This window comes from Schistosoma haematobium, chromosome 6 (assembly GCF_000699445.3).
Source record: "Schistosoma haematobium chromosome 6, whole genome shotgun sequence".
NCBI classification, from domain to species: Eukaryota; Metazoa; Platyhelminthes; class Trematoda; order Strigeidida; family Schistosomatidae; genus Schistosoma; species Schistosoma haematobium.
Genome location: NC_067201.1, coordinates 14,126,389 through 14,143,478, shown reverse-complemented (window position 1 = coordinate 14,143,478; position 17,090 = coordinate 14,126,389). Strand labels below are relative to the sequence as shown.

Genomic DNA, 17,090 nt, shown 5'->3' with positions numbered 1-17,090 from the left:
GTGGACGTAATTCTAGACCTACATGATTTAGTTTGCGATCGTTAATATTCATTGTTTATTAGCAGTAAGAGTAAAAAGCGACCTGTCACCGGAGACTATCGGTTTACTTAACATGAATCTATGTTAATAGATAAGTAGGGATCACTACTACGGTGAATAAATCACGTCCTCCGTGAGTGTGGACAACTGAGGATCACCATGAAGTAGTTCATTACGCAACATCGACAGCTTGCAGCGTCAATAATTAGAACTCACAGTTAAAAATACTAACAGAGAATGAATACGTGACAAAATGCCACCTTTGTAGAACATTTGATATCAAAAGTTTCACACTAGTTGAAATTACCTCAACAAAAACTTCAGAAAACTAGATTATCCATTTGTTAGAACGAAGATTTAGAAATTCATAAAAGAGATTGATTGGATTTATATGCACTCTGAAGATGAACCTCAGCCGAGTTGATAAACAGAACGTAATTATAGAGGGCGTCACAAATGCATCACAATGATTGCATACTTAAATAATCATAACTACAGCACTATGAAAAATAAGCGATGATAACAGAGAACGAGGGGTGTCATACATACTGGGTCACGAAAATGGCTGAAATAACAAACCCCATCATCGATAGTCGACACGGATTGGTCGTTAATTTCGACGGTAAAAACTTTCAAGATTATGAGAAAGTAACTCTAGACTACAGACCCTACAGGAATTTTAAATCTTTTTTGCTGCCACTAATTAATGCAGCTACATCAAAAAAGAAATAAGTAGGATATTTTGGAAAACCCCGATGACTATTGGGTTATGTATATTTATATACTTTAAGGATTGTGGTTTATAAGTGACGATAGTTATTACAATTACTGTGAACAATAATCTTCTAAACAATTTATTACTTCCTGGAATTTGTCCGGCTAAATATGTAGCAATGTTGTAATGAGTCGTCATCAGAAAGTGTGGAAAAGCGTGCAGACAACTGGTTGAGACCACTTCGAAGATAATAATATAATACAGGGGAAAGAAATGTGTGTGAATATGTATATACTACATGTGGGTTTTCGCCATTTGAAACGCGAAAAATCCAAATCCTGCTAAGACAGTCGCTGCTAATGTCCATTTCCACGCATGATCCGTTTGCGCTAATTCAAATCCACGGTAATGCCTAAAAGTAGACATTTTCCAACAAAAAATAAGCATCAATATAGTAAAGCATATACATTTATTGTATTAAATTTGAGAACTACACTTGTATAGACAATACTACGTCTTACAGTACTGGTAACTGTTAAAGTTAACCAATGAATAAGCAAATTCATGTGATAATTCTTTGTTTTCACTTAGGTTGCTCGCAAACTTTTGACCTTATTTTGTTAGCTATCATTAAACGTCGGAGTAGACGGAGTTTAGATATGCGTAATATATTCCAAAGAAATTCTTAGGTTCAGTATCATGTACTAGATAAATATGACAAAACGGTTGACGTGAATGTTTATTGACTGAAGTAGCTGCAACGAATTATATGCATAATTGATTGATCACTGGGTGGTGATCAATGTCGTGTTTCAAGTCCTTCTTAGTGCAGATCGAGTGTTATCGACCAAGTTGCAATATGGACATTAGTCTAGGTGACTCGACACTGCGTGCACTATGTTGAAATAAGATGTTTGTAGGTAGTCAACAAGAAAACCTGGACCCGGGTTTCGTGCTACTTGGCACTCGTCAGCATGGTGTACCTGTAATCTTGAGGGAACTGGTGCTCCCTGACTTGGTCGGTAGCATTCGATCTGCACTAATAAGGACTTGACACACATGACATTGGTCACCACCCAGTGATCACTCAATTGTGATTACATATCAGTCCTACAGGAGGTAGGACGCTGCCCGGATAGACCAGTAGTAACATCCCTGACTTTGAAGTTGGGTGACACGGGATCGAATCCGTCAGGGAGCACCAGTTCTCTTAAGATCACAGGTACACACGTAGCACGAAACCCGGGTCCAGGGTTCCCTTCTGACTACTTCCAACCACCATCTTACGAATTATATGCGCCTGACCATCATTTAGCTTTGCGAGTAATCATGATTAACATAAGAGATTGGAACAAACCTAAAAGCAAACAGACCAAGACATGCCATCAGTTAATGAATTCATTGGTTGTTGATCTGGGTCATGTCAGGAGATATGAACTTATTAGTCAATATTTTATGAACACAGGGAATTGTGAATAGCATTAAACATCTATTTTGTATCATGTAACATTGGTGCGATAATATCAAGAAACATATAATACGCATTTGTATCTACTAAACTAATCAACTTACGGATAATTTGCCATTGTACACAACAATATGTATACAGAACAAAAATCTGGTTCAGTCTGACTGTTTAAATTACGATTAGTACTATTATATAAATCAGAACGTGAATGATGTCTGCTACGTGATCCATTCGTAACCAAATGTGAACTATCACAAACACCATTCAATGAATTTTCTAACGACGTTGAGTCATGTGAATTAAGCAGTGATCGATTGAAATTATTTGTTAATGTATTACCAGTGATTGAAGATCTAGAAATAGGATCGGCTGAACCAGCACGTCTTCGTGTCGACAGTGTAGCAGTATTAGTACCATCAGGTTCATTACCACTACTAGTATTAGTAGTTGCAGCAGTAGTAGCATCAGGTAGATGATTGAATGAATTATTTAGTGGTGAGTAATTTTTACGTTTTGGTAATAAATAAACACTAGAAAATGATTCAATTGGTGGTAAGTGATATTTAGTTATCATTTCACTAGGATCAATTTGATAATTTTGAATGACATGTGATTGGTCAGATTTGGCAGCAACAAAAAGACATGGTACTCGGGTCCCACGATAAAAATTCTAAAGAAAAAAAGAAATAGAAAGTTTGTTGAATAACACTGTCAAAAATTATGACAATAAACTATTGTGTTGTATGGTGTCTAATTTTGATACTAATACACGATCTTCCTATACACAACCGGAACCAGTTATTTGGATCAGAACGAAATTACTTGGATAAATCGATTCAGGAATATATGTACAATTATATATATACCTTGGGAAGTGAAGTTATCAGTGGTGTATGTCTCATCCCATTGAAGTGCAAGCCGTTTATTGACCAGTCGCATGCATTTATTCATTTGGTGGGCATATAATTGTCTCAATATACCGCAAACTTCATTAACAATTAGTCTGTAAAATAACAATTGACGGCTGCAGTACACGTAATATGAAATTGATAGACCCCGGTTACTTCTTACTCGAACGAGATTATTTACGGTATGACATTTATTGTTAGCAACTCACTGAAGGATGTTGTATGTTATAGTTTTTACATATATTTGATTTTACGTATATTTCGCATTACATTGACAACTAACTAAGACTTGCAATACATCATTCTGGGTGTAACAACATTAGCTCAGCTTACTTGATGGTTAAACAAGATGTAGATGGTATTTCAAGGATAAAAGTAGTCATAAACCTGAATATTGGGAGAGAATGCTACTGAGCACGAAGCTGAACTTTAGAAAGAACAACATCTTTTAGACCAAAAATGATCGTGAAATGTGGTGAGAAAAAAGATCAAATTTATTCTGTTCAGATTGATAATCGTAACAATTCAAATACCGGACACAATGATTTTAATCGTATTCATACATTTCTGACTCATTTTTATAACGTGACAACTAAAAATTTGATAGACGCCAATCTCATTCAGAACCAATAACTTGAAAGTCATTCAAAACGTAGTCTGTAAAACCTATAGTTGTAAAGTCTGTTGTTAAGAATTGTTTATTAGTCATCTATACACTTGTTTATTAAATGACAATTAAGTCAAAAACAAAGTAATAAACTTACGATCAGAAAAATTACATCTAAACTGTACTATGTTATCAAGTAATTTTTAGTGGATGGGTTCGAGTCCCGGTGTAAATACTCTGGGATATGGGTACATCCACAGCTGGAGAGTTTTAAATGCGAAGGAACGCGCGTATTGGATTTCACTGCTAGCCGCATTCCACCTGCTGTATATTAACTTGTGTCATAATACCTATATTGAGTGAATTCGCACAGAATTCACAAATATTTCAACCAGCAATAATCAAATCTAAGTCAAAATATCAATAACCAGATAATTTGAACCATTATAAATTAAACTTAACTGATAAGTCTTCTAACTGAACGCTCGGTTCGATTACCTAGCCACTTGTAATAACCCCAGGCTAAATCAATACAGGAGCTTGGACGCAAGAGAAAAGGAAACGCGGTACCTGAAGGTTTGTTTCTGTACGGAAAAACAAGAGTATTTAAAATATTCCAAACGGCTTCAGGCTTCTAGGAGTTTCTGGAACTATACTAAATATAGTAGCGGCATAGGTAATTATTAAATCAAAAACGTGACTCTTCACTTTCCAGATATTCCAGAGAAGCTTCTATTCAACGCTGATTGTATAAAATGTTTCCCAGCGTTTTCTAGGTGCCTATGGACTTTACCGAGGAATATCTTGGATCTCCCCAAACATTAATGAATTATGTTTTTTTGTTAACACATGAAAAAATATTTATAAACAGAAAACTTACAAGGAATATATTTGCTACATAACGAAATGACTCTGCATCTGAAACATCATACACCAAACAGGCAACATCTACTGCTAATGCTTCATTGGCTGACATTTGTTCACCCGCACTAGCACTGATCTCATGCATTAATAAAGTTCTTGACTGACCATAGACAGGAACACCTGATGCAGCTACCCAATTTGATGTACGGCCAGTTATACCACCGATACCGGTACCACCAGAACCGCATAAACTACGGCCAAGTAGGCCTTGCATTAAACATGTCTGCAATGGAAAAAATGCACAACTGAACTAATACATATAGTCATTATTACTGAGAATGAAACATGATTATACAATATCGTGAATTGATTGGAATTAGAAATGAAAACAATTGGATACAGATTCCGTGATCTACAGATCAAGTGCTCTTGTCGCGAAACTTGAAAGAATCTAGGTTTGATCACCAGTGGGGTCGTGGATACGCCCTGCTAACGAGTCTCATACTACGATAAAACAGCTGTTCGGTGTCTCCTAGTTGTCTAACGAAGACCAACCTGTGGCGTGAACTGCAGAAAACGATCCAGTTATTGTCAAGTGTTAAATAATTTGTATTACTCGTGGCAATATCATGAATTTATTGTCGACCGATAATTTAGCCTATAGGTTGAATAATTTAACCGTGACAATTCTAAATATAATGTCAAGGAACAACTTTAATGCTACTAAGACTAATTACATATTCATTTTACAGTCCACCATAGTCTTACATTTGATACAGACAGAAGAATATATTGGATTAGTGATTCACCCCTTTCTGAAATGAATTATATCTGTCATTACCTTCTTTTTCTTCTAAATACAAACATCTAACTAATTACAACTGATAATCAGTTGTTTATAGTGAAAGAACAGTAAAAACACTTTATCTTATTAATCAATACATTTATTGGAAATTTCTAAAATTTCAGCGTTGAACAGTTTTTATGTCAGCATCACTTATAAATCTTCATTACACACACACAAACACCAAACAGTTTCTAAACATTTATGATATGTATCTATGTAATAAGTTCAGATTATATTACAAGAGAAAATTATCCTAAGCAGAACTCATTTAATTCTCTATGTGAAAATTATTAATTAAATATCAGTTTATGAAATAATTCAATTACAGATTATGTTGAAATTTCTCATGAACAATAAAGATCATCTCTATGATCATTCAGATCAAAACGTTCTATAGGTTTTAGATTTAATATTAAGTTATCAGTTAGTCAATCGTAATAAACGAGATACAATTTGCCAAAAATATATGCATAGGTGGCCCAAGTTGCAACAGTTCACATTATCATCATTATTATTAACGTAGTAAGAGAGGAATATAATCAAGATGAACAGAAAAAGGGGTTCAAATAATAACAATAACTATGGGAACAGAATACAGAAAAATATATACTGATAAGTTAATATTTGAAAAAAGATCAAGCATGAAAATATCTGCATTATTATAGGTTACACCCAATGATTGAATTCGAATATGAAGCTAAATTCACTATTTAATTTTCCATAGATCTTGAATTCCAGTACACATTTAGAAATACCTTTCCAATCGTTCTTTTTAAACTGTATTGCTTAATATATGATCTTTCTCGCTATCACCGCTACTATTTTTTCACTCAATTTTGCCAATTTTATCGCGTTGTACTAATTCAGTAACAGAACTTGAGCTAAAGCACATTTGCACTAGGTTCTAAAGTGATTGACTAACTGACTGACAGAATATGTGGTTGACTGGTTCCAAGTTGAATGTTTAGACGAGCGATAGACATTTTTAAGAAGAAATCAGTTCAGGAAAGCAGTGACAGCTTACAGATACATGCACTATATGATCAGTTAGTAACAATCAATGTTATGTTGTATGGTTATATGTGTTAATCGAGTTCGATCAACTACGGTGAAATGCATGAAATAAACTAGGTGGCGTGATACCGTGACGCCTTTATTCGACGATAGATAATTGGAAGCAATCAACAGGAAGCTCCATACTTAGGTTTTCCCGCTACCTAAAACTTATTAACGAGGTTCATTAACAATGGTGAGGGAAATGATACTATTTGTTGGATTGCGAACACATGATAACTAATATTAAAACAAGATATATCGCCAATAAGATGTTCGATTACTTTCAAGAGGGGAGAAAATCAGACTGAAATTTCTCAATGTCTTACAAAACGTTTTCTTCTAAAAATAACTCGTTAGTGAGATTACAGTACAAATTAATCTCAAGAAGGAAAAAAGTTATTCTAAAAGTTTAGTGTAAAACATAAATACACTAACAATGATACTTACTTTTCCCACTTTACGAGCTCCATAAACCCGACAATAGAATACAGTACGCTGTGTTGAACGACGTATAGCATCTATACGTCTATCATTAGTAATTATAATTGCTCTTAATAATGCTTCATTTGCAACAGTCATACTACCTGATGTTTTACTTAAGTCAGAACGATGTGAAGCAAGTAGTTGTGATCCAGTTAAACCAGACGTCTTGTGTATTACTGATGACGATGTTAATGATGACATATTTGTATTTGTTTGTTTATTTCCAGTTGGCATAACGCTATCATAATGATTATAATCACCATTTACAACGGATGGCCATAATGATCCAGACTCATAATACGTGAAGCCTAAATAAGCGAAATATTCAAGCAGTCGATTTGGTTCGAGATAAGCTGTCAGCCTATTACATAATGGATAGAAAAACAAACAAAAAACTATATGCAACATGTTGAAACGAGAATTCAGAACCATTTCCAGTGGAAAAATATTGGTACACCACTTTTGTAGGAAGACAAATATAACTTTATAGTTTGCATCACAGATTGATATGATTTAAAAAACCATTGAAAACTAGGAAGCGCTGGGTAGATCTTTCACCCAAGTACGAGACTCATCAACAAGGTGCATCAATGACTTCATACAGAATCAAACCCAAGACATTCAAATCCTACAAAGAACGTTTAATCTCTAGACAGCTGGGGCAATATCCCATTTTTTACAGGTTTAGCTTTCCTAAACTCACGAATTACCTAACCATTTTCTAATATCACTAGTGAGTAACGGCCCCGTACCCGATATGACTGAACTCCACTGGTCATGGTTTCTTACCAGAACTCCAGGAATCATCATTCAAAACCAGTCACCCGTGAGCATATGATTATTGTTAGTGTAGGAATTATGCGCTTCCTAGTTTTTAATGTTTGTCTAACAAAGACCAATCAATGTTGTACACTATAAAATCCAACTATCTCCACAAATCCTCTGCAATAAAACAAAAAGAAATAATCAATAGTGAGCGTCAAAAAATCCACAGACCAGGATTTTTTATTCTGTTATCTAATATTAATGATGTAGAGAGATTATGTGAAAGAATTTCTCACCGAAAAAAAAATCAATAGATAACCACTGTGATACCTTTCCTCAACGTTCCTAGGACCATTAGCTGACAACCAATACGTTTATTATGAATACAATCATAGTGACTGGATATGAACTTTATTCTATATGATCAGGGTGTGTACTCTCGTTCAATGTGACAATTATATTCCCTGTATTAATTCAGGTGAACTAAATTTAATTTTGTTTTTTTACAGTATTTCCCCTAATGTGATATCATTAAGTGTATATGAAAATTAGTCTATAAATGATTAGATTTCCGTCTAATGACAATATGATTTTGGGACTTATTTGGAGACGTCTTGTTTGTTGAGTCTGTAAATCTTCATTGTACCAGTTTTTCGTGTGGAGTTTTGAGATGAAAAACTAATTGAAAAGAAATATTTCTTTATTCAGCTTGTGTTTTTAACTTTTTAATACACTGAAATAGCAATGTGTTTAGTCGGTTAACTGTGCAGTGAAGAGGGATTTAGACAAGTAATAAAACAGTAAAAGAGATAATCATACTGAAAACCTATGATTAGTCGCAGTTATTGATTTAATAAATTTACCAAAGCATGGTCATGATCTTATAAAACTGAAGAAGTAATGATAAGGCAGTGAAGGAAACAAATGATTTTTATCTTTATTATGTAGTTTACATAATCAGATTTAAGACAGCCTTTATGTTGGAAGGTCAATAGTGTCTATCACTCGACTGTACAGAACAAAGTGAGATGGAACTATTGAAAATGACAATCAATTTGATTGGGATTTGTGTTTTGAGCACTAAGCGCCGTCGTACTATCTTCGTTGAAGTAAAGTTCCATTAGTTTACAATGTTTGCTCGTTGCCAAATAAAGCCAAAAGACAAAACAAAATTACCGGAGGACTGTATTGTGGGTTCATAATCGAGTAATGAAAAAACACGATACCGTGTTGTCATGTTTTTTAAACAAAACAGAACAATATAATATTTGAAATCTGGTAGCTGAAACTTCAGACGTCACTAATCTATTGTTTAATAATGGGTCTTTTGATTGACGATTCAATTAATCTAATGAAATAACACCTCGGATTTCCACGGAAAGAAGTACACACCGAACATGCTTGCATTGTTGCTGAAAAAGATCAGAAGACACTGGATTTTTTTCATCAAAGACGACTACGTTGTCCGCGTATTTAAGTAAATAAATGGACCTCTTTTAAGAGTTCAATCGCTGAAGAGTTAGATGAACACAAGGCGGTCTTTAGGACGATATCTGCGACATTAAATAGGAAACCCTGATAGACAAAACTTCACGTTGGCAATTCTGGTGATAGTTCGGGGTAAGCTCTAACTAAAACCAATAGTTATTTGGTAGACAGAGCTCACAAAGTTTGTGTACTTATTTGATATACCCTTTAGTGACAAAATCACTGTCAAAGAACCTCTCGATCAACAAACCGAGGTGATGAATTTGTTCATGAAACTAAACAGATATTCCACAACCGAACCCCACAAAATGAGTATGCCAATGCATCTATTTAGAATTCAAAAATGTGATTTAAGTGAAAAGTATTCAGTTAAAATAACATTACTATATGTTACCTATCAGTTAACAGATCAATAATCAAGGATGGGAACGAAGGTCATTTAATTATTCTCATTCCAACCGATCACAAAAAGTGCCATAAAAATAAAACCCAGGACAATATAAATTAATTATTTAGTAAATAACACCCACAGCCATTTATTATAAATTGTACTTTAGTTAAACAAGTGAATTATTTTATTAGTTTCTCTAGTTTATATAGAGGTACAAAAATGGTTTTTTTTGGAAAATGCTCATTATTCTTGAACAAAAGACTTTGTCCCGAAGTATTCATGCATACCTAAGGATATATGAAACAAATATGAATAGAATACTTAAAAATAAAGTACACGGACAATTCCTAATAACCAAACTTTTAGTTTATGACATTAGTATGTATGTACAGAAACCAACAAAGTAGGCTTCCTCAAACGAATCTTAATGTCATCAGTGCCTACTTCAAGTAGAAGTGAATTTAAAAAATATAGTTCATCAGCGAATGAATTAGTTCTAGTTTATTTGATATGCAATTAAAAGAGCAGTCCAGGAAGTGCGTTTCGTCTTATTTAGGACTCGTCAGCTGTGAACGTATGTACCTACTCGCATCCCTATGTTCATGTTAATGTTCACACTGGGACTCGAGCCTAGAACCCTTCAATTCAAACGCTTGATGCGTTCTTTACTGGTCCTGAGTCGAAATAACAACTTTTTGAACGAATATGAAAGCATTAGCAAAGGCGTGTATGATGTGAACAGAGAAACAAGAAGCCTTGACAAACTACGGAAGCTATTTTTCGGGACGTTATCTCAGTTAATTTAAAGCTAGTAAAACATTAACATTTATTTTTGTTCCTGGTTTATTCTACAGAACATAAGCTTTCGTTTGATGTATGATTCAGTGCCATAGCCCTTTTTGTTCCAAAGCTATTGTAATTTAAACGTATTATTCTGTACTCTATTTTCTACGTTAATCCCCAGTTTTGGACATAGTTGTATTTTCCTAATTATTGTACGTTGTGGTCAGGTTAGCAATCTATTTATTAATGTGCCTTTTTACACGAATCTGAAATCGGGAAATTGGGAACCAGATCGGAATTGAAAATAAATCGAGTAGTGTTCCAGTTATCTTGTCTTCTCTCACTCGCGTGCTTGCCAGCCAATCAGGTGTTAGAATAGCTTTCTTCTCTCTACCCCACTTCGAACTCACGCGTACTAGCCTCAAGGTTAAGCCAGTCTCGATATAACGTTATATTAAAAAGAGTTCATCCTTATGATATTGTCCAGAATGACAATAAACTCTTTTCAATTAAACTAAAAAACAGAAAGAACTCAATATGATACCCACAATATCCATCTAAACTACAATTATTCTCTATGGTTATAAACATTGATTCAAATCAAATTTTAATTTGTTTACACATTCTTTTAAAAAAAATATGAAGTTTAATATTGTTTCATTACAACTTATTAACAGGTTTGGGAATATCTATAACCTAAAGGAAAGACTTGTACTTAGTCCCAGTTTCACGCTTGCTGTAGATCACGAATGAATTATAATTATCTATTCACATATAACTTGGAACAAATAAATACTTCAATATATTTGCATTCAACATTGAATTATGAAATTTATAGAAGTTATTTATTGATTAACCCATTTCTTTGATGCACAATTGACTAATTATTCGCAACTAAACTTAATGTAAATGAATTATACATGAAATATAAATCAGAAGGAAAACTATAACTCATTTGTATTAATCACATTTAATAACTTAAATACAACTTACTCACTTGAATCCCCATGTAATAACGGCGGTTAAATGTAATTGCATATTAAACACACACACAACATTTAAGAAAGATGATCCCGATGGTTTTAACGAGAAAAAAAGTAAATCAAGGGTACTCAATATCTCTCTATTCAGTGTACAACTTACATCCAAAATGCCATAAATCCTTGACGTGTAGCCCAACCCATAGAATTTGTTGCTACATATAAACTCATATCAGTTACATGGTTTAATTGATCTTCTGGACAAGTAGCAAGTAATTCACTTAATTCTGCTGTAGACAAGCATCCATCTCTATCCTATATGAGAAATAAAAAAATATGTATATATGGAGATGAAATCAATCATACAACAAATAAACGAGGTTATTTTTTATATTACTGTTAATCAAGATGAGGTTAGTGGAGTCAACTAAGAACTATACTGTTTTGTGTATGTATATATGTATAGAAGTCATGGGTTAGGATTACTATCTGGTTACTAGTTATGTCGAAATCGGTTTAAAGTTGAATGACTTAACCATCAATTAATTCATAGGCTACTTCAAAAATACAACAAATAGTTTTCTAAGCGAATTAGAACCTTGGCATAAAAATAAACAAATCATTTTCCTTTAAGATATTTTATTTTCTGTAAACTGGATGATAATGGTTTATTCATTAGGTGTTCACTATCTTTCTCGATGAATAAAAAACATAATTGCTTTACTATGTATGTATCGGTGATGTTGTTTATAAAGAACGCTTCACGATTAAACCATTCAGTCCACAGAATATAACATCTTTAAAGTAAAATATTTTGTCTGAAATCTCAAGGAATAAATGTATCACAGTAAGTATTAAATATTTGACTTTCTTTTAAGTGAGGGTCTGACAGATATATCACAAAATCGACTTTCTTAAAGCCAGACCATATGCTTTTCATTTATGCAAGAGACGACAAGTTGATAATATTTGATTCCAATGCTCAATGACACAAAGTATTAGGTAGATATGGTTTTATATAAACTTACCATAAACTCTATAAGTGAATTATTTTACTAGACTAATAACCATTCATTAAAATGAAAATATCAATCGTTTATATATTTTTATAATGAATCAACTTTAAAATAATATTGTACTTCCGAGAGCTATAAATTTCTTTGAAGTTGTAGTGTCAGTTATTATGCCAAGCCCATATACCTTATTCGAGCTTTCGGACATCCCATTTTATTCATTCTACTCGAGCCATACTTTGACCTTGTTATTTATTCGCTTATCAATCTAGACTGTTTTTATATGAGCGTATATGTGTGTGCCCTTCTTATCCTATTAATCACATGTCTGTAGCTTTATTTTGTCTGACTATAAATATTGAGTAACGCTTGACTAAAATGGAGTTGGCTTCCCAGCCATCTTCCATACGTGTCATTTTCGCTTTGCTATGTTTCATTCGCTTCATGTACGAAATATATGTATTCTCAAGTCAATTCTCGTTATTCGACTTATTTAATTCCGTTATTGGATAACGCGATTTAAGTCGACGATGATATACGAGAAAAGGCGATAACAAACATCCATACAATCTAAACAGGAGTCAGATCCGCGGGCCACTAAAAAGTTAAATATTATGAACTATCTTATTACAATCAGAATTCTTAATATAGTCAACATAAGTATAAAATCCCATAAAGGAATATTACAGCCAATCATTCAAATGATACATACAATAATACATTTATAGATATCTAGCTTGTGAGATTATTATTAGCCAACTTTTTTTCTCTGGACGCTACCATTATGATGTGTACTACTTATATGAGCTGATATAAGCAGTATATATCAAGAATTGAAGGTAAGATTCTTACTGACAGAAGAACATGAGAAGAGAATGAAATATGGAAGCAGTCTAAGTAGCAAGAGAAATGGAAGAATGACGGAGTTTGTGAAAGGCGATTCAAGGAAGATGTGTGAATGTTCTGTTCAATATATTATTTCCATATTTTACAAATGCAGTGTGTGATTTCGATTAACACTATAAAATGATTTACTCTTTCAAAGACTTCGCTGATTACAGCATAATCATTGTCAGCTCATCTACTATCAATACTACTAGAAATCTAGTTTTCGATTTGTTATCTTCTATATATGTGCACTATCGAAGTATTGAGATTTAGGTGGTGTTTGGAGGTAGTCAACAGAAAACCCTGGGCCCGGGTTTCGTGCTACTTGGCACTCGTCAGCAAGGTGTACCTGTAATCTTGAGGGAACTGGTGCTCCCTGGTGGATTCGATGATCGATAGCATTCGATCTGCACTAATAAGGACTAGACAAGCATGACGTTGATCACCACCCAGTGATCAATCAATTGTGACTATCGAAGTATGATTGAATAAACTAATGTATAAAGTTGTGTTTGGTGCAGTTTCGTTCTCTCAGATGCATGGTTTGGTCGTGGAGCTTCCATCATTCTTCTGAACAACATCATCAGTACAAACTTCGGGCAGAAGTCTCGAGCATTCGAATTTCTTCACATATGACTCATATTCTCACCTGTCGACCTCCATCTTGATTGGTTATTGTTGACCACTAACCTGGTACTTTATTTCAATTGTATCTCCTTTGATTTGATGCTTGGTTCCAAATTTGCTTGTGAGCTTTCTGAGCGGTCTATAGGTTGGATCGATTTCGATCACTGGTTCATGATATCAACAAAAATTCATCAATCTCTAAAACCCTATGCTGATAATTATCATATGACTAGCTTCGACAGGCGAGTCACGGAGTTCTAGTGAGAAACTGTGACAAAAGGAGTTCAACCATGGCGAGTGTAAAGGAGTTACCTACCGAAGACAATGGAAGATGGTCGCGCAACATCATGGATTAGTTTAAGTTAGACATTAAAATCGGATGCTGACTCAACGGTCTACAGGTTAAGTGTTCGGATGCAAGACCGAAATTCCTGTGTTTGGGCCTTGCTTACAGGATCGTGGATATACACTATTGGGTAGTCCCATACTAATACAAAACAACCGTCCAGTGCTTCCAGGCTTTCAACGGTGATCCAAAATTGATCGGTTCATGATCTTAGTGAAACCTAACTATCTCTACAACCCTATACCGATAACAGACAATGATTTTGTGGACTGATAATATGTCTTGGCTTATACGCCCTATAGCCTTTTTCCAATTTCATCCATTGCCAGCAAACATCTAGAGTTATGCGTTTTCTGAGTTACCTAATTACGTACTGATGTCTTTCCCGACTGTAGCTGCTACCTTAATGTGGTAGTCGAACCTGCCTGTTGTGATGACTTAACCAAGATATATTGAATGGAATACATGTTTCTTTAAGTCTTAACATGTCAGGTAGGACGGTAAGACTAGAAACAGAAACTTAAGGCCCGCGGGCGAAGGCTTACTGCCGACTATAAAAGGGCGTGATACAAGTAAGATGCTTTCCTCGGACAACTAGAATCTGGAGCGATATGTCTTTTTAAAAACTGAAGTAAGGGGTTAGAAAAGGTCGGGCCTAAGAATGCTGCACATCAACTTACTCCACGGATTTCTGTCTCCGGCGGTAAGGCCCTCCAAAAAACAGAGCTAACACACCAAAATCTTCCCACAAAAATACCGTGCGTGACCATCATCAAACAGTTGTCCCTCAGGCCTCACGGTCACGTTTCCAGGTCGTGACGATCACTATTTATCCAGTTTTCTTTTCAGGTTCTTCAGAAACACATATCCTTTCGAGTTATGGGCAGCCGTGAAGCGACAACCGCCCTTATACCTACAACGGCAACCGAGATCATCTGACTGATGTATTTCGTGTTGAATACATATTTTCTTAGCGTAGAATTTTATTCCCTTTTACTGCTAACCAATAAAATGTTATGATTATTATTGGTTTTTAAGAAAAATGAATGCCCGGATTACATAAAACATATTTAGAGACTTTTTTGAGTAAAAAGAAAAATAATTTGTTAGCTAATTTTCGGCTCTGAAAAACCAATTGATAAACATGTTTTTAGTTAATCAGTTAGGTTATACAGTTTCGAATCAGTTTCAATGTAATTTGGCCTAGATAGTTGGATAGGTGTACATAGACACTACAGCTGTATTTCATACAATCGACTGATTAGAATGCTGTAACGCATTAATAAGCAAAAATTATTTGTTTTTAAAAATTTATTATTAAGAATGAAGTATTTCAAACACGAACTACTCCAAGAAGTCTTGCACTGAAATGATTACTATTGAATAATTCTTTAGATAGATTAAAATATAAACTAAATTAATTCTATGTAATAAGTAGTATAAGAACATTTTAAGTGTTTTATCGACACACATAAATCCCTTTAGCATTTTAATATGCAGTGTTTTCTTGTTAGCCAGAGTAATTACGAGATTATATAACTCTGGTACCAAATAAAACGGGTTTGGATCTTACAAAATGTCTTACTTCACCTAACCACCAAGTCACAGATCCGAACTTTGCCCCATCTACTTCTGTTTGGGCAGCCGAGTAGTATTACTAGCATTCACAACGAAATTTGTGCGTGCATGTGTACGTAACACGAATTAAATTAATTATACAAAAGATTGATTAGCCATTTTAAATATGACTATGAAAAGTGGTTAAATGAAGAAAACATTAAAAATCTTGAAAATATATACGTACAACAAATAGCGCTTATGAAATAGTAACTGTGCTTAGTAAAATTAACAGATAAACGATGCCGACGTCAAACATTATGTAATAATACTACACCACGTTAATAAGGTTACATCAGTAGTTACACGAATATGGGAATATACCGTAATAAATTGGATACTGTGTTATTTATATTGTAATGTTCCTATCTATCATCATATGGATGGATGAATTAAAAGCTAGGAAATTGGCCGGATATTACGATAGACAAAAATGAATAAAGCAATAATTGTTGATTAATAAATTCACTGTAATGATTAGATATAATCGTGTAACAAAATATACAGCTAATTTTCAGTATTTGTTTGATAAATGAAACAACATAAGACGATATTAAACGGTATAAAATGAACTAAATACCTATTGTAATAGTATGAATACTGAGGATTCTGTAAATCGTGGGAGCAATCATGCGAAAAATTATAACAATAAATTTTTAACAAATGTTTGGATTATTGTATTTTAATATTCTCTTAATTGTGATCTTTCATTTGAAGTAGAAACTACTGTTGTATATTTTACGTTACTTAATAACAATCCTATCTCCTAACGTTGTCCCACTACCTTATGGATTAGATCTCTAGATCAAAGGCTCAGGGAATAAACCCTTAAGAAAACCACCCGCTTCGGTTTGGGCGTATGGGTAGTATTCCAGACCTCACACAAATTGAATGGCGAAGTGTCGAGCAGATATTTTTGGTGTCTCCTTGTACCAACGTTTATGTGTTTAAATCAGTAAATAAATGGTGTAGTGATTATGATATTGTGGATGTTTGATTAGGAAATTGACCTGTATTGTTGTATGAATTGAGTTTTATAATGAACTGCACAATAGAGAACATATCAGTTTGCTAACTTAGTCTTCTGACTGGATACTAGGTTGAAAGAAACTCAAAGCACTGAGGTTTCTGTCTTTATTTATTGGTCGCTGTGTTCATTAGTAAATTAGAAAATTGTACAATCAATATAGATGAGATATTCTATA

General features: G+C 34.0%; 1 protein-coding gene across 1 annotated transcript in view; it reads right to left on the bottom strand.

The window, feature by feature from the left end:
• Positions 1–779: 779 nt before the first annotated feature.
• RHOT2 (Mitochondrial Rho GTPase 2) overlaps positions 780–17,090 on the bottom strand; it is a 50,078-nt gene continuing 33,767 nt past the window's right edge. The window contains exons 10-14 of the mRNA XM_051219458.1: positions 11,558–11,709; positions 6,952–7,348; positions 4,618–4,884; positions 2,327–2,892; positions 780–1,166 (exon numbers count right to left, since the gene is read on the bottom strand). Coding sequence (XP_051065542.1) covers positions 1,049–1,166; positions 2,327–2,892; positions 4,618–4,884; positions 6,952–7,348; positions 11,558–11,709 — 1,500 coding nt within the window. The 3' untranslated portion in view covers positions 780–1,048. The remainder of the gene's footprint in view (positions 1,167–2,326; positions 2,893–4,617; positions 4,885–6,951; positions 7,349–11,557; positions 11,710–17,090) is intronic.